A 24859-nucleotide genomic window follows, 5' to 3' on the forward strand; every position below is an offset into this window, starting at 1 on the left:
GAAAACCGTTGTAGCATTAGGTGGTATTTTAGAGCAGAAGAATGTAAGTTCTTAGCTAACACATTTAGAGGGCTGTCATCCTATAAACAGAGGGATTTGATTTTAGTGCACACTCATCCATTTCCTGCACTAAGCAGTTGATCAGTCTTGGAGAGACTTACTGAGTTGCCCTGGGTCCTACAGAAAATTGATAGCAGAGCCAGATATTGAATTCAGAATTTGTGTGTTACAGTTCATAATACTCTCAGTCAAAGACCGCCTTTCATTCCTTACATGCGACTGGAAACCAATTTTTAAAGCATTAGCGGAGACATAACTTTATAAATCATCATGAAACCAAGTAAAATGTAGCAATGGCTTAACCTCAAAATGTTAACAAATGCTAAGGGAATGAACCCACAAAAGCAAGAAAATCACACTCCATTACCGTGGCGAAGCTAAGTCCAGAGCAGGCTGTTCCTAAAAGAGGTAGAGAGAACATTTTTGTGGATATTCCTCTAAGCCTTTGGAGGATCCTTCCAACTGCACATTCCCTTATTCCCTCCCATAAGTCACTGTATGTAGGACATTAATCATCTGTTCAGGAATCTGCATTATGTACAGGAATAAAGCTTAGGTTTGGAGAGCCGTATACCTGCCCCATAAAACAAGCAATGATGTCCTGGCAGATTCACATTGCAGATGTAAACGGAGGCCCAAAAGAGGGGAAAAATGCAGTGGCTCTGCTGAGTTCACTGTAGGCTGTAACCCTGTATGCTCACCTGTCCTAAACATTATGTTCTTCCTGTTTGCAGGAGCATATTAACTCAAAGCCACAGTCATGCAAATAGGGTGATACATCTTCCAGGCTAGAAATGACATAGGTAATAGGGTGGAGGGCTGGTGGAGTGCACTTGGATCTGTAGGTGCGGGTTAGCCCCAGACCATGCAGCAAGAGGGTTTCTGCTCTTTGGCTGCCCAAAGAGGAGTGCAAACACATAGAGAGAAGGTGTTGCCAAATGTCTTGTAGAGATCTCTCAAGTGGAAATGTGTCTCTCATTTATGTTCAAAAAAGAGCAATGAAGCTGGTGAAGGGTCTAGAGCACAAGTCTTATGAGGAGTGGCTGAGGGAACTGGGGTTGTTTAGCCTGGAGAAAAGGAGGCTCAGGGGAGGCCTTTTTACTGTCTACAACTACCTGAAAGGAGGTTGTAGTGAGATGGGTGTCGGTCTCTTCTCCCAAGTAACAAGCAATAGGACAAGAGCAAATGGCCTCGAGTTGTGCCAGGGAAGGTTTAGATGGGATATTAGGAAAAGTTTCTTCACCGAAAGGGTTGTCAAGAATTGGAACAGGCTGCCCAGGGAAGTGGTTGAGTCGTCATCCCTGGAGGTATTTAAAAGACCTTAGGGACTTCTAGCAGGGACACAGTAGATGTGGCACTTCGGGAAATGATTTAGTGGTGGACTTGGCAGTGCTAGGTTAACGGTTGGAGTCAATGATCTTAAAGGTCTTTTCCAACCAAAACAATTCTATAATTCTATCACATGGGTATGAGAGCATCTATGCAGCACTATTAGTACAGAAATTCCAGTTTATTAAGTTGACAGGGTTTCTGGCACGGTCTTAGTTTTATGGCAAAACAGGTCTAGATACAAGTACATGAAAAGAGCTCCTACAGATGAAGCAAACTGAAAAAAACTTATAGATTCAGGTATAACCATGTCTACAGTAAACACTTATGCACTCTTTTACTTTTATTACTTGTGAGTATGCACTACATAGATTAAACGTTACAGAAACAGAATGTGTGATAACATTTTCAGTGCCTCCATGCAAACGTACAATTTTTTAATAGTTTAGTTGTTAACTGCAGAATTTCCCTTGCGTTCCTTAATGTACATATTTTGTCGTTTAACCCCAGCCAGCAACTAAGCACCATACAGCCCCTCGCTCACTCCCCTGCCGGTGGGATGAGGGAGAGAATTGGAAGAAAGGGAGAAAACTCGTGGGTTGAGATAAACCCACATTTAATAGGTAAAGCAAAAGCCACGCGGACAAGCAAAGCAAAACAAGGAATTCACTCACTACTTCCCGTTGGCAGGCAGGTGTTCAGCCATCTCCAGGAAGTTAGGGCTCCATCACACATAACAGTTACTTGGGAAGACAAATGCCATCACTTCGAACATCCCCCCTGCCTCCTTCTTCCCCCAGCTTTATATGCTGAGCATGATGTCATATGGCGTGGAATATCCCTTTGCTTAGTTGGGGTCAGCTGTCCCGGCTGTGTCCCTTCCCAACTTCTTGGGCACCCTCAGCTAACTCACTGGTGGGGCAGTGTGAGAAGCAGAAAAGACTGGGACTCTGTGTAAGCACTGCTTAGCAATGACTAAAACATCTTTGCATTATCAACACTGTTTTCAGCACAAATCCAAACCATAGCCCCCTACTAGCTACTATGAAGAAAATTAACTCTATCCCAGCCAAAAGCAGCACACTTGTTCTCCAGACCCTTCACCAGCTTCATTGCCCTTCTTTAGACACACCTCAATGTCCTTCTTGTGATGGGTGCAGAACTGAACACAGTGTTCAAGGTGCGGCCTCACCAGTGCCAAGTACAGTTTCATATTCATCTGACCAGCCAGCTAAAAAAAATCATGGGTTTTGATGAATATTAATAATTTGTCCAGTGGCTGCCACATGACCTAACAGCAAACACTCATTTTGTCATAAAGCGTTGCTATATGAGAAGAAATTGCAGGCTTCTTTCTCCATCTCTTTATGACAAATTCAGGGGTTTGCCATGAAAATTCGTTTATCTGGTAAAAAGAGGGGAGAAAAGAACAAAGCTCAGTACTGAGTTATCTTTAAGCTGATTGCTGCTATTTAGGTCATCTATATCCCTGGCTTTGCTCATATAGCTGTGTCAGTCAGGAGGGTCAAACAAGGTATTGCATTTTATGCATTAAAGATGCACATGGGTATAAGAAGTGAGTTTGAATTGGAGCTTTTTACCATCTGATCAAAATGCAAAAATAAAAAGGAAAGACATGACTCTTGGAAGGAAAAAGCAAAGCTTTATTTTCCAAGTCCACACAATTAAATTCTACTATTTGTCTGTCATTTGCCCTTGATTCCATGTCATTTTATATAAAGGAAAGCTTCTAGCCAGAAGGTAACAACTTCACCTATTATTCCTCCATTTTACCATAAAACTTTTTTGCATCTCTGCTATCACAGACAGAGATATTAATCTCTGGTACATAAAATCTTTTTCATCTCATATCATGAGAGGTGTACATGTATGTACCACAATTTTGTTTTCTCATATATAAAACTATCACAATAGAAAATTTGTGTAAACCTTAAATTTAGATAATAGAAAACATTGTATTTCATTATTTTGCAGAATTCAGTGGTTAATATGCAATAGTGAGATAAATGATATTGAGAAAACTATCCACAATGTGTTTACAAACACTCTAAGTAACAATCTCTGTTTAACAGGAATAACCTTTGTTACTGTTAAGGTCAGCATCACAGTCCCCGTGAACCAGGATAAGATTTTCATTCATGATAAATCCTTGAGTTTTTTGTTTTTCCTGCACCAAAAGAAGCTAACCCATCTCTAACTAGAGACATAGTGTAGTAATATAAAATCAAAGATGATATAGTCTTTATCATGCAAACAATGAGAATATTTTTATAGTGCTTTTGCTTTTATATTTTAAACAACATTCTGACAGGAGAACAGTTATTTCATGTTTGTATTGCGTGCCTTTGTATTTGGGAAAAAAAGTTACTTGCTGGTTCTGTGCTGTCATTCAGCATCTAATGAGAAGCAGACTAACCTTGCAGATGCTCCTTCTGTTTAAAAGGTTTATACATGCAAGAATTTGGGGAGGAGTTATAAATAGAGCATATTGCATGTAACAATTGCTTTTTTGAGCACAAGAAAAGGAAAGTTCGGGGCAAGTTCCTTTTGGGAAAGGATTGGTCATAAGAGAAATATCCTCCCATGGGTTTAGCCTTGCCTGGAACAGCAGATGTGCTGTGATAATCTTAATAAGATTTCTGCACCTGGAAAAGTTTCTGTGTCTGTTTTTTCATTTATTTCCCCTGGTGGCTTTTTAAAGGAACTGTCAGTTGATTTTGCAGGAGAGAGTATTTTCAAAGTTGACAACACTGTTTATTGTCTCTGTGCAAAGAGAGGGAAATCAATTTCTCATGAGTATTTGAGCCCTGGGATCAATAAACTGAATTTCGATTATGGAAATTAGAAGTTTCTCACACTTGTTGTCATTTAAGAAAAGCATTTTTTATATTTCATTATTTTTTGTGTTTGGCATTCTGATCACTGCACTAATGTCCATGCAGTGCTCCACCCTAGACTAGTAGAAATCTGGGCAGGCAGTTGTCACCTTTGTTATTTGGAAGAGATAGCGTTCTCATTTGCAAAGCTGGACCCTAAACACTGAGAAGATATCAAATCAAAGGGGATTAATTTGAAGGCCTTTACAGAGTGGTTAGGACCTTTGCTGAAGTCCAGCATTTTTCAATATGCAGAAAATGATGCTCTGCCTTCAACCATAACATAGTAACAATACAAATTACTCATTTGCTACAAATTGGCCTGAAAATGGGTACAAGTGATAAAGGAGTTTATGATGCACCAATGTGGCATTGAAAGGAAGAATTGAAGAGTATGCAGCTGTCAAAAAGACAATTATGAGACAGACAAACTATGAGTCCCCTGCTCCTTCTGTGGAGCAGTTACTTCTCAGTAGGATGACTCACACAACTAACTGCTCATCAATGAGAATTAATAGCCCAACCCAGAGCATATACAGGAAAGCAGGCCTTTCCTCATGGCCATTCACCTGCTTAATTTGCATTTGCTTGGCAGTTTGAAATACATGTGCAAGTACTAAATATTGTTACAGTGCATGAACAGAAATTAAGACTGGAGCTTGTATATATTCATTTATTCTCAGCTGAAAGTAGTTAACTATTTAATAAATTATTAATGGCTTTGTCAAGTAAAAGACTGCTGTCTGAAAGTTAGAGGAACTTTTTTAGGGTCACCTTTCTTTCTTGTCTTCTCCATGAGTCCTACATCCTTTGCTACATAGTACTACAACTACCAGGAAGTGTTTTAAGTGCCCTTTGGATGGAAATACATTTGAAAATAGATCTTCCACATCCTAGGCAATATTTCCTTTCTTTCACTGCAAAGTAAATGATGGTCTGGAAATTTTCACCATATGTACCACGTTAAAAAATAAAAATAAAATAGGCCTGACACTGCTTTTCTTTTTAAAAAGCTCCTATACATCTGTGTGAACTAAGCTTTAAGAAAGCTAAGTAAAACCCTTTGTAGAGTTTGGGCAGGGAGAGGCCTGGTTCTTGGATCCTATTCATGCCTAAGCTCAAAGTTGATGTCCACAGTCAGCACAATTAAAACTGAAGTTCCTGTGTGCACAGGAACTTATGAACTTTTCAGTACAAATATACCTTCCTGATTAAGCAGTACCTGAGTGTGAGTGCCTGCTTGCAGTTTTTCATTCAATTCATTAATGCCTCCCACGTCCTAGTTTAGCCTTTCAAATTATTGGGTTCTTTACCCTCTGATTCTGTTACTCAGCTCCTTACTCCGTAAGTTGTCTTCCTGACTTCACAGGAAACAACAGACCAACACTGTGGAGTTTCAGCTGTCCTGACTCAAGATTGAGGAAATATGGACAAAAGCAGGGGAAATTTAGATTAATCCCTTCGGTCTCCCATAGATTCACTTCTATATTATAGTTAGAAATAGCCCTTGGCTAAGACAATACATCTTCATTTTCCTTTTGTCCCTGTTGTCACAATGGTGCCGTGCAACCCTCTGGGCCATGCAGCCTTCCTTGGTCTGGTGAGAAAAAGTGCTGCCACACGTGGCTGAGCTGTTACACTGAGGTTAACCATTCCTATTTGCTTTTATTGCCCCTCATACAAGGCATTTAACACTGTAGAAGGACCTAGATCAATAGACCCTTCTTCTACTCTTTTCCAGTTCTCTTTTTTTAATATTAGCGTGGAGTGCTCTACTCACAATGTGATGAATTGTAAAAGACCATGTACGGTTTGCTATTGCTGTTATTGTTGTTGTTACTATTAATAACAATAACAGTAACTTGTTTGAAGTGGTAGCCATATCTCACTATCTGTTTTCCAAGAACAAATAAAAGGGACAGTCCCTGACCTCACAGACCGTGACACTCTAAGACAATAAACAAATATTTCAGGGAGGTGGCACAACAAAAAGGATGATCAACAACTTTCATTATAGTCAGCTTGGCCATCAAGCATTTTGAGAGGAAATTTAGAAGTGGAATTGAAAGAAAATTTCTCATAAATGACATCAGAGACAGGTTTTGTATGGAGTAAGACATGGAGATGATTTGAAGGATTGCCAGAAAGGCAGAAAGCAGTGGGAATATTAGGAGAATGATATAAGTTTGTGAAGCCAAATGGCCAGTGCTCTGCTGGTGTTTCTTAAACCTAGGGCTTCTGAATTGATCTTTTGCCTGCAGTGGTGGGTAGATCAGCACTTCTCCTTTTATGCACAAGGATGCTGAAGAATCATTGCTTATCACTATGTTTGTACTGCTGTGGTACTCCAGGTTGTCCAAAGTAGAAATTACACTTGAGCACAAGCAGTTCTACAGATGCTGGCTAATTTATTGGAAGATTTTTTCCACAAAGGTTACAGCTTTGTTAGAAGACTTCCAGTCACTTATTTGGAAGCACTGCTAACAAGCTGCTTGTGTGACAATAACAGCTGTCTTCTCCTGATGGGAGCATAGCATGAGTGCCCTCTTGGTATCAAGTTTAGTAAATGAATGGTCTTCTGCCATACTTTGGTATGATGAGTGTTCCATTCAGGCCAAGATTAGAATGTTGCAGAGTCATTTAACATCCATCTGTTACACTTTTGGCTGTCCGATTCAGTTGCACAGAGTGATTCAAAAACCCTCACCAAGCTAATGAATCAGTATTTCAGAATGTGTTTATTAGCCAGATCTCACAAGGGTTTGTGGCGTGTCTCAACCCAAAGCTTGAAAAAAAAATACAACATTCAAGATGTATTCAGCTAGTACTTTTTGTCTGTAGGGCAACTGCGATAGTTTTATGAGAAAATCAAAGCAAAATTCATTATAAAGGTAATTTGGAACTTCAGAATGTCCAGATTGCGTTCAAAAGAAAGGATATTAATTTTGTTTATTGAGGTAGAATTAGTAAAACATTTGGAAATGTCTGTTCATTAAGATTATAAGAGTATTCAATTGTGGGAATGAGACATCTAACATCTTTTTCCAACTTGGGCTGTGGAAAACGAGGAACATGTAACACAGAAAAATCAAATGCTCAATTGCCGGCTGTGAAATGGAATGGATAAGACATAAGTTACTGTGCTAATAAGTGTGCCATTTGTGCAGCTTCCACAGATGACAGTGCAGCGGAGAAGAAAGGTGGAACGCTTCATGCCGGCTTAATTGTCGGCATTCTAGTCCTGGTCCTCATTGTGGCTGCAGCCATCCTTGTGACCATCTATATGTATCATCATCCAACGTCAGCGGCTAGTCTCTTCTTTATAGAGGTAAGACAAAAGTAATGTTGTGGCACTAGTCTTGCCACTCAGCTAGTATAATTGGGGTCTCCGGAATAGAACTTTCTTAACTAAATCTGGAAAGTATTATTGTGTTTGTAGTGTAAGCTTTGAAGAAATGGACCTACCTCACCTAGCAGGTGATGCTGTTCTGTTCTTAGCATGTTTGCTACTCAGCTGCTTCTTTAACTACTATTGCTATTACTTTTTTTTTGTTTTTACACAAGATGTATATCTAAAAGATACATCTCAGGTACCACTCCACCTCTCTTTCCTATTCTTCATTGTCTTCACCATAGCATTTTTCCATTAGCTCTCATGTGCACTGGCATTTTATTTTGGGACGTATATTTTTTTTCAATTATTTTTCCATGGAAAAATAAAATGTTTGCATTCATTGATTCTCCAGAAGAGGTGACTTAAAGTAAGTTTTTAGCTGGAAACATGTGTTAGCTGTTCCATACATTCATTTCTAGAAATCTTTTAACACTTTGCCAGAGTGTGGGAAGGATTCTTTTCACCTAATTTTAACATCTAAATCTAATATCACCTCCCTTTGCTCTTTTTATTAGTGTAGAGAGAAACAAAGTCTTTCAGATCATGATTCATCTGATCTATTAGAGACGTCTCCTTTAGGATTAGATAAATTACCATTTTTCTCCCTCAAATATAGATAGCTACCTCAGGTGCAGACATCTACATTGCAGATGCTGACATTTAGCCAGCTCAACTCCACTGTACATGCCAATATGAGAAAGGAACATTTTCTATAGGTGTTCGATTCTACAAGAAACTGAATACCTACACTTACTTGTGTTTTTTTCAACTCAGCAATGTTCCTCTACCTTATGATAAGTATAGAGTTGCTCAACGTGAAAGAAAACACTGATTGTTCATAACCCCCACCTGCAGTATTCTTACTTTTAAGAGCCTGGACACTTTCTAATGCGCAATAGTGAAGACACAAAACCACTGGAAGTGTCACTAGGGACATACCTAGTCATTGCTTAGGTAAAAGCCTGGACCAGAAAGATATGGACATTCATTCTTAGTGACAGCAGTGTGAAATGAAGTGAGACATGAACATGAACAGAATGATTCATCTTCAAAATCATATTATAATAAATATACTGCTTAGATGCAATAGTAGTGACAGAAATGAAAATGAGTTGTTTATCAGTATTCCAGGCTCAAGCGATGTAACTGTGTTAACCATCAGGGAACAGCAAACACAATAAAATCAATAGTTTTCTTTCTTGTCTGTGTGACATTTCAAGCCAGTTCTCTATTGATGTAGACAAACAAAACTCTACTGAAGACCTTGTACAAAGGAGAAGGATTTGTCCCTTTTTTTTTCACACAGAGATTGAATTGCTGTTCTTTCACTCTAATAATAAATTTCTTATCTCTTATGATGTGACTGAAAAGGCTAAGTAATTGGCAACACCGTTTTTTAAGGAGGAGAGAAGAATACCAAATCAAAACACACTTTTTTTTTTTTTTTTTTTTTCTCGGTGTAGTAATGGCATGTTAATTTATTTCATTCATTGATGTCATACTCATCATGCAAACAGTCGTGCCTTAATCAGCTTTGTTAAACTCATTCCACTGAATTTAATCTTTGGTTGGTATTAATCTATCTATGCAGTCAAAGCTAAAATGTCTTTAGGAAGCAATGTAGGCTTTTGGAAAAAAAAATAAAAACATAATCTTTCTGTTTAAAATAAAGGAGAAATAATTGAGTAAGGACAGGAGGAAGTAAAACAGTCAAAATCAAATTTATGCAAAATGTGTTATAAACTACATCCTCTTTTTTTACTAGGAAAATTGTGATACGTGTAAAGAATCAACCATTTAGCAAGAATTATAAAAAGCTCTAGCCATGTAGGGGTGGCCTTTCTGTGTGAGTGGTAAAACTACTGATGCAGTGGTAAAACCACAAGGGGTCGAGAAAAGGATTACTCTGTATTTCACAACATTTCTATAAATTCCAAAAATTTAAAGCCATTGTTGGTATCATAAGCATAGAAGAACAGAATAAGGTAATCCATTCTGGAAATGAAATTGCTTTTAATAAGTTTAATCATTTAATTTCCAAAGAAAAAAATAGTTTGACCAATTAAAGAAATAAAGATTAGAATATATTATTCTTATGTTCATCTGATCTATAGGATGGACATGTTTCCAATACAGGGGAGAATGCACCTTCTCAGACTTGCATTTTGAAATTGAGTACAAAAAAATAATAAGGCATAACTGGTATAAATGGGACGCTGTTCCAAAAAAAGCATTCCTTATTGTATTTGTGCAATTGAAAAATATTTCTGGGTAAGCTGTTACAGATAACATGGTACCCCATATATATACCACAGCAGACAAGCTGCATTATTTATGGAAAATGAATGAAATGTGGATTTGATGTTACCTTTCTGGGGAAAGAGCTCAAGAGGATTGCCATGGGCTTGGTCATGAAATGAGAACAAGCACATAAATATTTCAGAAAATAAAATTGTTTTGTATGAGTCTCTTGATTAATAAAGCAAGTTGCACAGTTAAAACAAGATGTGACAGATGGACAGGCAGCTCCCTCATGCAGTTGTCTAAAAAATTACTAGTCCACTGTAGTCTGCCATCAAGTTTTCTAGCCAAATCAAGATCTGCACCAGTTTATCTATCATCAGGAATTAATATAAATCTATGGCTGGGCAAAATAAAGAACAGGGACCTGCCCCATTTGCATTTACTTTTAAAGAAGCTGCTTTATAGAGGCATCATATTGACATTAAACATAGCATTCATTCAAAACTGTAACATGACTAACAGAGAAACTTCTCTTTACATCTAAGATTCTAGGATGTTGTCATGATTTTGTAGGTAAAGCATCATTTTCATTCAGATTCTGTTGGGTTTTTTAGGTTAAGGTCTATGTAAGAAATTTTGAGTTGATTTGGTTTATAGTCATGACTGGTTACTGAATAAAGAAAAGTCTAATAAACTGATCCCGTATCTGAGGCTTTAAGTCTCTTTCTCCCTTGTGTTCTCTGCAGATATTGTCCAATATTCACTCACCCCCTCATTCAGGTTTTCACATAACTCATCTCGAATCCCACTCATGATGCCACTCATGTTCGTCATTTTCTCAGACCCTTTTCTCAGTGAGCTCCCCCAGATAAGGATAAGTACATCCACACTTTTAACTGCACTGTTTAACTTCACGCTGATAAATCCAATCCCTTGTGACACCTCTGAGCACCATTAAATGATATCCTGAGTGCATTAGTTGGTTTAAATAACCAATACAAAAGCCAAGAAAAATGTCATTTATTCCAAAAGCAACTATTGTTTTAGAACAGAGTAACATTATTCTATGATTTTTTTTACTCGTAAAGTCTGAAGAAAATGTTTCCTCTAGTGGTTTTTTTCATAGCTGTTGAGCACAATGCGTATGTGCAGCCCCACCTGGAACAAAAATAGCTATTTTGAACAACGAGCTTGAGAAGTCTTGAATGCCAATGCTATTCAGTTTGCCCATGATAATGCGTTGTTTTTAAAGAGTACCATCCAAACAATTCAAAACTTTCTCACAAAACATTCCCCTTTTTGTTAAGCGTGTAGAAGATTCAAATCAAAATGCAATGTTTTCCTGTTTCTTCCAGCCCCCGTGCTATTCAACATGTGTTCCATTGTTTAAGTTGGTCACTTCTCTGGTGACCTAAAGACAATATGAATTATCAACTTTTAAAGTTAAGGGAGTTCTAGTCAAAGTTCCAATGAATGCAGGCTCTTTTCTAAAAGCTGACAGTAAATGTTGACTAAAGATTATCTTGCAGAGTGACAGAAGAGATGTTGTATGCTTTGGTCTTTTATTTATTTATGATTATCCCTGGGGTATTTTCTCTCCCTTGAATTTGATTTTGGTGCAAATAATTTCCCCTTTTGAATCAAGTTACATACCTACTCTTACCTTGAGGAATTTTGTGTCTCTTAAGTATACTTTGAACTTATTTACACTAATTTTTTAAAAGGAGCATATATATCAAATAGTGCTCTTCGTGTCTTTTTCAACAAAGCAGAAGCTTATGTCAGAAATCTAGCTCTAACATATAGAGCTACACACTAGCTATACACAATTGAAAAGTAGTTAATTTATTCACTAACCTATGTAGTATACTTGCATTCAGGATTTGAGGTTTGGTGGCCAAGCAGCCAAGCATGATACCCCAGTTGTAGTGGATTGCATGCCTGTGATATAGATCATAGCAAAAGTGATACAGATATCTGGAGCTGAATGCAAGCAGGGGTAAAGAAATTTCCAGCTGAGTCAGATGGATTTGGTCAAATTTCATTGAGTGGCAGGCCAAATCACAGCTTTAGTAGTATTTTAGATTTTACTTCTTCCCTTCTTTTTTTTCATGTTCTTTTTTTCTTGTATTTTTAATCTTTATTGGTTTGTATTTGTGTGTGAACTTTGACACTGAAAGCAATTAATGTCCAGGGAACATTAGCAAGGCATAAGGAAGACTGTCTTTTACTCAGATGTATTTTGCGTGTTTGCGCCCAGTTATCTCTGGATAGAAGGGTTGCACCTGGCACAAGAATTTTTCATGTGTGGGGGGTTTTTTGTGTTTTTCTTACCTTTCTTACTTGTATGTTGGTCCAAAGTCCTTTTAATCTTCAAAACTTACCTCAGCTGCCATCCCGGTGCTCTGCCTTTGGGAAACAAAGGCAACTTGATCTGGCCACAGCTGAGAAGACAGCAGAGGAATTGGTGGCCGGTATGGAGGTAGGGAGTCAGACCTTGTGATATCTTTTCCCAGCTGGACACAGAGATACTGTTGCCAAACGTGCTTATGTAAGTCTCAACAACAGCAGAATAAAATTTTTCTGTGGCAGTTCTCTGCGGGTAGGGGATTTTAAGGAGTCTAACATTGCAATTTGGGACTGTCTTAACCTCAGGCAAGGAGCCTTTCTTTTGTACTCAGTTTATAGGTACAAAACTAAATCCAACATATTAACACATGTAGACTCTCAAGGTGTAGGAATATGAGTGAATTCAGAGCCTGTGTATTTCTTAATACTGGCTGTGTATGTCTTAGTAGTTAATAACGTCAGGCACTGAAGAGAAGTGTGGGTGTTTGCGGTTACAAGTTATCATTCTTTTGAGTTAAGATCCCATTTTAAAGGTCATAGCCTTTGCCTTCATGTTCCTACCCTCCCTGGAGGTTTTCCAGATCTTTATTTTGCTGATTCAGTTGCTTAAAAACATGCATGTACACTCAGACACACACATGCACATACCTATGTCTTTTTTAGTTGTTTGTTTTACTTCATTTTGGATGTTTAAGCTGGACAATTTCACAAATCTGTTTTTTTCAAATGGCCACACAGAGAGTTGAACTGGTGCTATGGAGCCCGGAGATGATCTTGGGGAGAAAGAGAGGGAGGAAGGAATGAGCAGCTGCAGATCTTCAGCAAATAAAATAATATTGTATGATCAGAGCCTGGGGAATGCACCTTGACTCTTCCTGATTTAACTTGCATTATGTCTTTACTAGTAAATTGAATAAGCCTTGGACTTTTTTTTAGCATAGAGACCAACCAGCATGGAAGGCTCTGCATTCCTGTCGTTTAACTCTTGTCAGCCTCACAGTAAGGTGTCGGCATGCAGACTATTAGTGTGGACTGAGGATGGTTCCCAAATCCTGAGCCGTAGCTGGGATGGTCTGAGAAAGCACTAATCGTTTGGTATTTTTTCTAAAGATTGAGCTGTATAGTGTATTGTGTTGCAGTATCTGGAAACATTCACTGGCATGCAGATCTAGCAGTAAATTTTCTTCAGATTTTGACCTTCTTCTCATCCCTTGTCTGCCTTGAGGAAGGAAATAGAAGGAGAAAATAGTAAAAAAGCCGGAGACAGTTCTTGGTCTTTCAGAGCTCGGGGAATTAGGGCATTTCTGGCTCACTGTTATACATCTCTGCTCATAGCAACACAACACAAATAAGACCCATCATTTAGCAGCCAGCCCTGTTCTGCATGCACCATTTCCAGGTTTCTGCATTAATGTCACAAGTCCAGTGTATGTCTTCAAACAAATGAGAAGTAAGTGGGAGACAGAGTTAGAAAGAAAGAAGGGATTTTTAAAAAAAGATTCAGATCCTCAGCTGGCTTAGGTAATGAAGCTCATGTAGCTCTGCTGATACCTTTTCACACAGAATCACAGAATGTTAGGGATTGGAAGGGACCTCGAAAGATCATCTAGTCCAATCCCCCTGCCGGAGCAGGATTACCTACACCATATCACACAGGAACGCGTCCAGGTGGGTTTTGAATGTCTCCAGAGAAGGAGACTCCACAACCTCTCTGGGCAGCCTGTTCCAGTGTTCGGTCACCCTCACCGTAAAGAAGTTTTTCCTCATATTTATGTGGAACCTCCTGTGTTCCAGCTTGCACCCATTGTCCCTTGTCCTGTCAAGGGATGTCACTGAGAAGAGCCTGGCTCCATCCTCATGACACTTGCCCTTTACATATTTATAAACATTAATGAGGTCACCCCTCAGTCTCCTCTTCTCCAAGCTAAAGAGACCCAGCTCCCTCAGCCTCTCCTCATAAGGGAGATGTTCCACTCCCTTAATCATCTTCGTGGCTCTGCGCTGGACTCTCTCTAGCAGTTCCCTGTCCTTCTTGAACTGAGGGGCCCAGAACTGGACACAATATTCCAGGTGCGGCCTCACCAGGGCAGAGGAGAGGGGGAGGAGAACCTCTCTTGACCTACTAACCACAGCCCTTCTAATACACCCCAGGATGCCATTGGCCTTCTTGGCCACAAGGGCACACTGCTGGCTCATGGTCATCCTGCTGTCCACTAGGACCCCCAGGTCCCTTTCCCCTCTGCAGCTCTCCAACAGGTCTGTCCCCAACTTGTACTCATACATGGGGCTGTTCTTGCCCAGATGCAGGACTCTACACTTGCCCTTGTTATATTTCATTAAATTTCTCCCCGCCCAACTCTCCAGCCTGTCTAGGTCTCTCTGAATGGCTGCGCAGCCTTCCGGTGTGTCAGCCACTCCTCCCAGTTTTGTGTCATCAGCGAACTTGCTGACAGTGCACTCTATTCCCTCATCCAAGTCATTAATGAATATATTGAATAGAACTGGTCCCAGTACCGACCCTTGAGGGACTCCGCTAGACACAGGCCTCCAACTGGACTCTGTCCCATTGACCACCACTCTCTGGCTTCTTTCCTTCAGCCAGTTCACAATCCACCTCACTACCCGATCATCCAGACCACACTTCCTCAGTTTAGCTGCGAGGATGCTGTGGGAGACCGTGTCAAAAGCTTTACTGAAATCAAGATAGACCACATCCACAGCTTTACCATCATCTGTCCACCGGGTTATGTCCTCATAAAAGGCTATCAAGTTGGTTAAGCATGACTTCCCCTTGGTGAAGCCATGTTGACTGCCCCTAATGATCCCCCTATCCTTGATGTACCTGGAGACAGCACCAAGAACAAGTTGTTCCATCACCTTTCTGGGGATGGAGGTGAGGCTGACTGGTCTATAGTTACCTGGGTCCTCCTTCTTGCCCTTTTTGAAGACTGGAGTGACATTCGCTTTCCTCCAGTCCTCAGGCACCTCTCCCGTTGCCCACGACTTAGCAAAGATGATGGAGAGTGGCCTAGCAATGACTTCCGCCAGCTCCCTCAGCACCCGCGGGTGCATCCCATCAGGGCCCATGGATTTATGGACGTCCCACTGATTTTATTATATATACATTTTACAGAGGATTATGCTTTTAGTTTGAAAAAGTTTTGACATGGTCATCAATTTGGTTTTGTCCAGAAGTTTGGGTTGAATTGTGTTTCATGAAGATGATGATTACAAAGAAGAGAACAAGTATCATTTTTCTCTTCTTTCAAAGTCCTTCAGTGTCCTTCCATTCGGGGTATTGTCATTGATCTTGCTGTCATTGCCTTGTATGGATAGTAAAGTTATTTTTTCCAAAACTTATCCAGCCCAGCAGGAACAAGCAGCTCAGCAAGGGAAACCTAAATAGGCCACAAGGGAGAAGTACTAAAATAAATACCCAACACTGACAATAAAAGTCAAAGGTGGGGAGGAAGGAGGTGTTCTGTTTCTCATCCGTCAGCAGCCAGCTACTTAGATGAACCTGGGACTGCAGAAACATTGTTATAACAAGAAGTGGTTTAAATCACAAAAAGATACTTTAAACAAGCACTTCTATCAAAACAAAGCCAGTGAATGATCCTTCTGAATTTTAAGTCTGAAGCAATCTTTATTTCAGACAGTTTCTTCAATATATTAAATTAACATAGTGTCAGGCAATTGATCTTTCCTTATTCCTGGAAATACATATCAGAAGTACAGTTTCAGATATTTGAAGCCTCATCCATTTCTGACTGTGATTTGACAAATAAATTGGGTGTTTTTAGGAGAGATTAAAGACTGATGCACAGATTATAATTGCCTAAACAATATTTCAGGTGACTTTGAGCACAAAACACATGTTATGGGCAAGGTAATTGGTAACAGAAACATCTTTCCTTGTCATGAGAAAGCAGAAGGCCTGGATACCCAAACAGATTAGCAGTGGACAAGTGTACTTAGACTAATGAGTCTTGATGGTATCAGGTTAATATATGGTCTCAGGAGCAGGGCATCGTATTGAAATACCAGTATTTCAATACAACTTTATACAACTGTCTATCCTCCTGTAGTTGATCTTGTATATTGCTTATCCCTTACAATTTATTTTCATGGCATGTACAAAGTGTTTTATTTCTTGTTTATGAGTACTCAGTTCATTCTTTTCAAATATTTTTTAAAATCCATTAAAAAATCCTGAATTGATTTTGTACCAGTTTCATTACTGGAAGTCTGAATTGATCACTTTGTTTTCAAGATAATATTAATTTGAGACACTGATTGGTTTCTACTCTGTAAGTCAGTGTAGAAATACATAATTCTAACTGAATTTTACCTCTTTACTAAATTGTAGCAGAGTGTTCCGTTCTTATTTTATAGTTGCACCATCTGTGACCTGGTGCCTCATAATAGGTAGGAGCCTTGCTGACAGTAGAAAATAAATTACTTCACTTTAAATGATCTCTGGACAGTTAATAGAGGCCCATAACATAAAAACTGATGGATCCTTTCCTCCCTTTCAATATGATCAAGTTTACTAGCAATGTCTGTGTAAAATTCCACCAATACAGTCAAACATACAGAAATCACTGATCTATCTGAAACTCCTCTGTAGTTTTCAATTTGAGCCACTTTTTTCTCTTTTGCTTAAAAAAGTTACTGTTCAGCAGGAAATAAGATGTTCTAAAGCTAGAAACCTCAAAAAAAAATCATAGACTGTGGCACTGGAAACCATGTTCTGACCGTACCAATCAAGTTTTGTTTAGACAATACTCAACTAAGTGTACTCAGATACATATCAAACCTTTTTTTTTATCACGTCTTAATGAGATCATACCATTTTGATGGATAAAAGAGGCCCTCTAAGGCTCAAAATTGCTTCCTGTTGAAAGATGTCAAAAGAAGAAACTGGTCAGCCACAAGAACACACTTGGAGACCTTTCCATGCAACAACAGTGAGAAGATACTCCAGTCTCCACCCTTTAGTATTCATAGGTGAAATCCCCGTCTTTTTTTTTTCTCAGAAGTAAGACAAATACTATCTATTCTGCCTCTACTGCAAGATTTACATAAAGACACTTATTCTAGCCTTAGTACTGCTGTGGGAGGTCAAATATACTGCACAGCCACCAACAGTGATGTAGACAGGCGTAACATAAGAAACATGAAAGGTAGATCTCACTTTCTATGATTGTCACGGTTTAAAGCTGGGCTGGCTATTAAACCTGCGGCAGATGCCCTCTGTTATCCCCCCCCCCTCCCCCCAGAGGGAAAGGGAAAGGGAAAAGGGAGAGAGACTTCCGGGTTGGAAAGTTAAAACAGTTTAATAAACTATAATAATGAAAAAAAGTATAATAATAATAATAGAAATAATCAAATATATACAAATATATATACAAAACCAAGATTGAGCTCCCCTGAAGTCAGCCACGTCACCACCGGCACTGCAGGGCAGGCTCCGGGAAGGCCCAGCCTGGGCCTAGCGATGGTCGAGAGCTGGATTCAGGAACGCACGGATCGGGATCGGGGGCAGCAGGAAAACAGACGGAGTCCTCCCTGGACACCGGCCATAGCAGAAAGAGAGCGAGACCCTCGTGATCCCCCCGCTTTATACTGAGAATGACGTGTGTGGGATGGAATACCCTCGTTGGTCAATTTTGGGTCACCTGCCCTGTCCGCTCCCCCCTGCAGCTGCGACCCCCGCTTCGGCTCTTCACTCGTAAGCAGTGAGGAATTCAGCAGTGACCTTGGTTTCTCTAAGACTAAGTACAGCAAGAGCCTTTCTGCACAACATCCCTACCGGTGCCTCAGTGATAACTACAAACTTCGAGCGTTATCAGTCCTGGAAGCAGACACTGTCCGCAAAAACAGGCAGTGAGTTTCAGAAAGTGCAGTTACTTAAAGGAGACTTAGCTGAAAGTAAAAATCACTGAAAGGAAAATCGGCCTGGTTTAGGCCAAACCAGGACATTCCACCCCTTATTCCATACCATTCATGTCATACTCAGATCACCACTAACTTTTCATTTTAAAATATATACAGATAACATTAGTTTATGATTCATCTCTATACAAAAAAAAAAGTTCATCAAGTTCATTTAGTTCAGGATTGTGGGTTTCCATCTGGCTAGCAGTCTCCCAGGGTAGGAGAGATGGTATGAGCTTTGTCACAGTTTGTGCCCACGGGTTGCAGGTTAAAGATGTCAGTCTCAAGGAGGTTACTGGACGCCACTTGCAGCTAGCTCCGGTCTCATCACCACTGCTTCAACCTGAAAGACACTTATGAACACTGTTAGTATTATGCAGCAATTAACATCATGCAGTTCAGAATTAAGTATTCTCACCCAAGATCAGATCACCTTCAGGGACACATCGGACTCCACCATCCTGCAGCATCACCCACCAAGTACATCCAGGTCCTTGAGCAAAAGCAATCCCATGAATGGGTTTACCTTTGCCCGTAGCAGGAAGAACCCAGACAGTTTTTCCCAACAGATTCCTTTCATGCACCACAGGGACTTTATCCCCTTCTACTGTATGTAAAAGGTCTGACTGAGCAGGGCCAGCTCGGTTGATAGATCCTCTGGTGTTAACTAGCCAGGTAGCTTGTGCCAGATGCTTATCCCAGTTTTTAAAGGTTTCACCCCCCATTGCTTTTAGGGTAGTTTTTAACAGCCCATTATACCGTTCAATTTTCCCAGAGGCTGGTGCATGATAGGGGATGTGATATACCCATTCGATGCCATGCTCTTTGGCCCAGTTATCTATGAGACTGTTTTTGAAATGAGTCCCATTGTCCGACTCAATTCTCTCTGGTGTGCCATGTCGCCACAAGATTTGCTTTTCGAGGCCCAGGATAGTGTTCCGGGCAGTGGCATGGGGCACAGAGTATGTTTCCAACCATCCGGTGGTCGCCTCCACCATGGTAAGTACATAACGTTTACCCTGGCGGGTCTGAGGGAGTGTGATGTAGTCAATTTGCCAGGCCTCCCCATATTTATATTTCAACCACCGCCCCCCATACCACAAAGGTTTTAACCGTTTGGCTTGCTTAATTGCGGCGCATGTTTCACAATCATGGATAACCTGTGCAATAGAGTCCATAGTTAAGTCCACCCCTCGGTCACGAGCCCATCTGTATGTTGCATCTCTCCCTTGATGACCTGAAGTGTCATGAGCCCACCGAGCTAAAAATAGTTCACCTTTATGTTCCCAATCCAAATCTATTTGGAACACTTTAGCAGCCTGATCTGCTTGTTGGTTGTTTCGATGTTCCTCAGTTGCCCGACTTTTAGGTACGTGAGCATCTACATGACGTACCTTCACGACTAGTTTCTCTAGCCGAGCAGCAATATCTTGCCACAGTTCAACAGCCCAAATAGGTTTACCTTTACGCTGCCAGTTGCTTCGCTTCCACTGTTTTAACCACCCCCACAAGGCATTTGCTACCATCCATGAATCAGTATAAAGATACAGCCTTGGCCACTTTTCTCGTTCAGCAATGTCTAAAGCCAGCTGGTTGGCTTTTACCTCTGCAAATTGACTTGATTCACCTTGTCCTTCTGTGGCTTCTGTGACTCGTCGTATGGGACTCCATACAGCAGCTTTCCACTTCCGATGCTTTCCTACAAGACGGCAGGATCCATCGGTGAACAGGGCATACTGCTTCTCATCCTCTGGTAGTTCATTATACGGTGGGGCTTCTTCAGCACGTGTCACCTCCTTTTCTGGTGGCATTCCAAAGTCTTTGCCTTCTGGCCAGTCCATGATCACTTCTAAGATTCCTGGGCTATTAGGGTTTCCTATTCGAGCCCTCTGCGTAATTAATGCAATCCATTTACTCCATGTAGCATCAGTTGCATGATGAGTAGTAGGAACCTTACCCTTGAACATCCAGCCTAGTACTGGTAATCGGGGTGCCAGGAGAAGCTGTGCTTCAGTACCAATTACCTCTGAGGCAGCTCTAACTCCTTCATATGCTGCCAGTATCTCTTTTTCAGTTGGGGTGTAATTGGCCTCAGAGCCCTTGTATCCTCGACTCCAAAATCCTAGGGGTCGACCTCGAGTCTCCCCTGGCACTTTCTGCCAGAGGCTCCAGGTAGGACCATTGTCCCCAGCTGAGGTGTAGAGCACATTTTTAACATCTTGTCCCATACGGACTGGTCCAAGGGCTACTGCATGCACAATTTCTTGTTTAATCTGTTCAAAAGCCTGTTGTTGTTCAGGGCCCCACTGAAAATCATTTTTCTTTCTGGTCACCTGATAAAGAGGGCGTACAATCTGGCTGTAATCTGGAATATGCATTCTCCAGAAACCCACAACGCCTAAGAAGGCTTGTGTTTCCTTTTTGTTAGTTGGTGCGGACATAGCTGTTATTTTGTTGATCACCTCTATCGGGATCTGGCGACGCCCATCTTGCCATTTAATCCCTAAAAACTGGATCTCCCGGGCAGGCCCCTTGACCTTGCCTCTTTTTATGGCAAAACCAGCTTTCAGGAGAATTTGGATGATTTTCTCCCCTTTGTCAAAAACTTCTGCTGCTGTATCACCCCACACAATGATGTCATCAATATATTGCAAATGTTCTGGAGCTCCACCCTTTTCTAGTGCAGTCTGGATCAGTCCGTGGCAAATAGTAGGACTGTGTTTCCACCCCTGGGGCAGTCGATTCCAGGTATACTGGATACCTCTCCAGGTAAAAGCAAACTGTGGCCTGCACTTTGGTGCCAAGGGAATAGAGAAAAATGCATTAGCAATGTCTATAGTGGCGTACCACTTGGCTGCCTTTGACTCCAGTTCGTATTGAAGTTCTAGCATGTCTGGCACAGCAGCACTCAGCGGTGGCGTAACTTCATTTAGGCCACGATAGTCCACAGTTAATCTCCATTCTCCATTAGACTTTTGCACTGGCCATATAGGACTATTAAAGAGTGAGCGAGTCTTGCTAATCACTCCTTGATTTTCTAATTGTCTAATCAGTTTATGAATGGGGATCAGGGAGTCTCGATTGGTGTGATATTGTCGTCGGTGCACCGTGGCAGTAGCAATTGGCACCTGTTGTTCTTCAACTTTCAGCAACCCCACAACAGAAGGATCCTCTGAGAGGCCAGGCAAGGTAGACAGCTGTTTAATGTCCTCAGTCTCTACAGCTGCTACACCAAAGGCCCATCTATATCCTTTTGGGTCCTTAAAATACCCTTTCTTAAGGTAGTCTATGCCAAGGATGCACGGAGCATCTGGACCAGTCACAATGGGGTGCTTTTTCCATTCATTTTCAGTTAGGCTCACTTCGGCCTCCAATACAGATAACTCTTGAGATCCCCCTGTTATTCCCAAGATACTGACAGATTCTGTCCCTTTATGATTCGATGGCATGAGGGTGCACGGTGCACCAGTGTCTACCAGGGCTCGATACTTTTGTCGTTCTAATGTGCCAGGCCATTGAATCCACACAGTCCAATAAACTCGGTTGTCCCTCTCCTCCTCCTGGCTGGAGGCAGGGCCCCTCTAATTAAAGACTGGATTCGTGCAGCTCACGGGGACTGGACCTTCATTTCCCCTATTCACTCTTGGAAAAAAAGGATTTGAGGCCCATCTACCCTGACTGGGGTCCTGCTCATTGGTAACTGGAGCAGCCATCCTCCTAGGAAAATTCTCACTGGTATTTCTGTTAGCTTGCAACTCACGTACTCGCGCCTGTAGGGTACTGGTAGGTTGTCCATGCCATCTGTTCATGTCCTCCCCATAATCACGCAGGATAAACCACAGGATACCTCGTGACGTGTCCCGTTTCCTTTGAGCCGGTCCAGTAGGAGGGCGTTTCCTCCTAAAGGCTGCAACGCGGGCCTGTGTAGGTAGAGAGTCAAGTTTATTCTCGATCCTGGACAGTTTGTCTGACAGTTGTTTAAATGAGTCCTTGTTCTCCTTAGTCAGTTTTTCCACAGCCGAGACACGGGCCTGCAGTGGGGAAGAAATACTATCTTCATACTGTCGCATATAGTTAGCCATTTCGCCCACACTAGGTCGTGCCATAGGATCTTCTCCCCAGACTAATATTGACAATGTATGGGTATGTGTTGGTGGAGCACTCTTCACAACCTTCCAGAACATGGATCGGTTGCATTCCACTTCATCAGGATTTACAGGATCTACAATGTCCCGTGGGTGTTTATAAATGATCTCTTGCACAGCCAGTTCTCTAAGGTAGTTAATACCTTTTTCTATAGTGGTCCATTTGCTTAGGTGGCTCATAACATCATCTTTATAGGGATACCTGCTCTTTACAGCTGACAAGAGTCGCCTCCAGAGGCTGATAGTGTTCGACCTTCTTGGAAGCATCTTATCAATACCACCATCTCTGGACAGGGATCCCAACTGTCTGGCTTCTCTACCATCCAATTCTATGCTATCTGCCCCATTATCCCAGCATCGGAGCAACCAGGTAATAATTGGCTCACCGTCATAACGACTAAAATCTTTTCTTATATTTCGCAGTTCTTTCAGGGATAAGGAGTGGTAGGTTATCTCTACTTCCGAGTCCGAGTCCTCCTGTGATTGTTCTGCTTTAGAAGGACCTTCCTTGTCCTTCTTGTGTAATGGGTCTGCTTTAAAAAGACGATCAAGGAAACCCCCCTCTGTGTCAGGCCCTGATTCTGACTGAGAAGGGCCCTCACCTGGGTCCTGTGCTGGCTCTGCCTTAGAAGGCTCTGAGTCATCATCCTTCACTTTACTAGCTGATTTCTTTCGGTGTTTTCTCCTGGTTACAGGGGCAGCATGATACCTACCGCTGTTGCTGCACTGACATCTAATCACATACCACACCAGAAACACATTCAGGACAACCGAAAATAAAAGCATGTCACCTAGACAGCACCATCCTAATTTCGCAAAATCTAGTGGAATCACCTTGGCAGAAAAGGAGAAGGTACTATTTCCCAAAGTAAAATTGGAAGTATAATCATTAACAGAATCAGCTAAAGGACTCCCAGAGTGCGCAGATAAAATCTCTGCTACCGAGGTCAGAGTAGTAACAACCCAGTTTATCACGACATAAATCCGTACGAAACGCCATAACAAAACAATGCATGTTGACCAGTACCCAGCAATGATAAACTGCACATAAACACTAACAAACAACGGCAAGTAAGGTATTATTACACTTAACTCTGTAAAAGGCTTAATAAAGAGACGAGATAGCACAGCGATCAAAAATGACATTACCATCTTCGCTATCTGTTTTAATTTCCAGCCCCTCGTAAATCTCAAAGGAAGAACTCCGATACTCTCTCAGCTGAGCTCTCCGGGTCTCCTCCCACTGGAGCTGGGATTCGACTTATCAGAGCAACCTGTCAGAGCTTCTTTCGTGCCCCACGTTGGGCGCCAATAAATCTGTCACGGTTTTAAAGCTGGGCTGGCTATCAAACCTGTGGCAGATGCCCTCTGTTATCCCCCCCCCCTCCCCCCAGAGGGAAAGGGAAAGGGAAAAGGGAGAGAGACTTCTGGGTTGGAAAATTAAAACAGTTTAATAAACTATAATAATGAAAAAAAAGTATAATAATAATAATAGAAATAATCAAATATATACAAATATATATACAAAACCAAGATTGAGCTCCCCTGAAGTCAGCCACGTCACCACCGGCACTGCAGGGCAGGCTCCGGGAAGGCCCAGCCTGGGCCTAGCGATGGTCGAGAGCTGGATTCAGGAACGCACGGATCGGGATCGGGGGCAGCAGGAAAACAGACGGAGTCCTCCCTGGACACCGGCCATAGCAGAAAGAGAGCGAGACCCTCGTGATCCCCCCGCTTTATACTGAGAATGACGTGTGTGGGATGGAATACCCTCGTTGGTCAATTTTGGGTCACCTGCCCTGTCCGCTCCCCCCTGCAGCTGCGACCCCCGCTTCGGCTCTTCACTCGTAAGCAGTGAGGAATTCAGCAGTGACCTTGGTTTCTCTAAGACTAAGTACAGCAAGAGCCTTTCTGCACAACATCCCTACCGGTGCCTCAGTGATAACTACAAACTTCGAGCGTTATCAGTCCTGGAAGCAGACACTGTCCGCAAAAACAGGCAGTTAGTTTCAGAAAGTGCAGTTACTTAGAGGAGACTTAGCTGAAAGTAAAAATCACTGAAAGGAAAATCGGCCTGGTTTAGGCCAAACCAGGACAATGATTTATCCAACTGCTAGTTTCTTTCGTTTTATCTTATTGATCTTCAATAGGAACTAACCTTTTTTTAATGTGTATCATAAATTATTCTTCTGCATCCTGACATGTATCTTCTGCATCCTGGTCATGTAAGGTCACAAGTGCTTTTCCCTCATCCGTATTTGCTTAAGATAATGAACCCAAGGAAGCTTCAGTCCTATGAGAAAAATCCTAGTCCTGCTTTCCTGCTTTGTAATACACTGAAAGGAAGCAGGATTTACAACTCTCCAGCCACAGTGCAGAGGATTTCCTCTAAGAGTTCTAATTCCAGAGAAAGAAGCATATTTTTTCCTGTTAAATTGGATGACAAAACTAAGGAATTAGTTAAAATACTCAGCTTGCTTTCTCCCTTTTTTTTTTTGTTG

The 24859-nt window shown here is 41.3% G+C and overlaps 1 protein-coding gene across 1 annotated transcript in view; it reads left to right on the forward strand.

Moving 5' to 3' along the window:
* The window catches only part of PLXDC2 (plexin domain containing 2), a 295983-nt gene that overhangs the window by 266788 nt on the left and 4336 nt on the right, over positions 1-24859 (forward strand). Inside the window, exon 13 of the mRNA XM_068404684.1 lies at positions 7454-7614. Coding sequence (XP_068260785.1) covers positions 7454-7614 — 161 coding nt within the window. The remainder of the gene's footprint in view (positions 1-7453; positions 7615-24859) is intronic.

This window comes from Nyctibius grandis, chromosome 7 (genome assembly GCF_013368605.1).
Source record: "Nyctibius grandis isolate bNycGra1 chromosome 7, bNycGra1.pri, whole genome shotgun sequence".
In the NCBI taxonomy this organism is placed as follows: domain Eukaryota; kingdom Metazoa; phylum Chordata; class Aves; order Nyctibiiformes; family Nyctibiidae; genus Nyctibius; species Nyctibius grandis.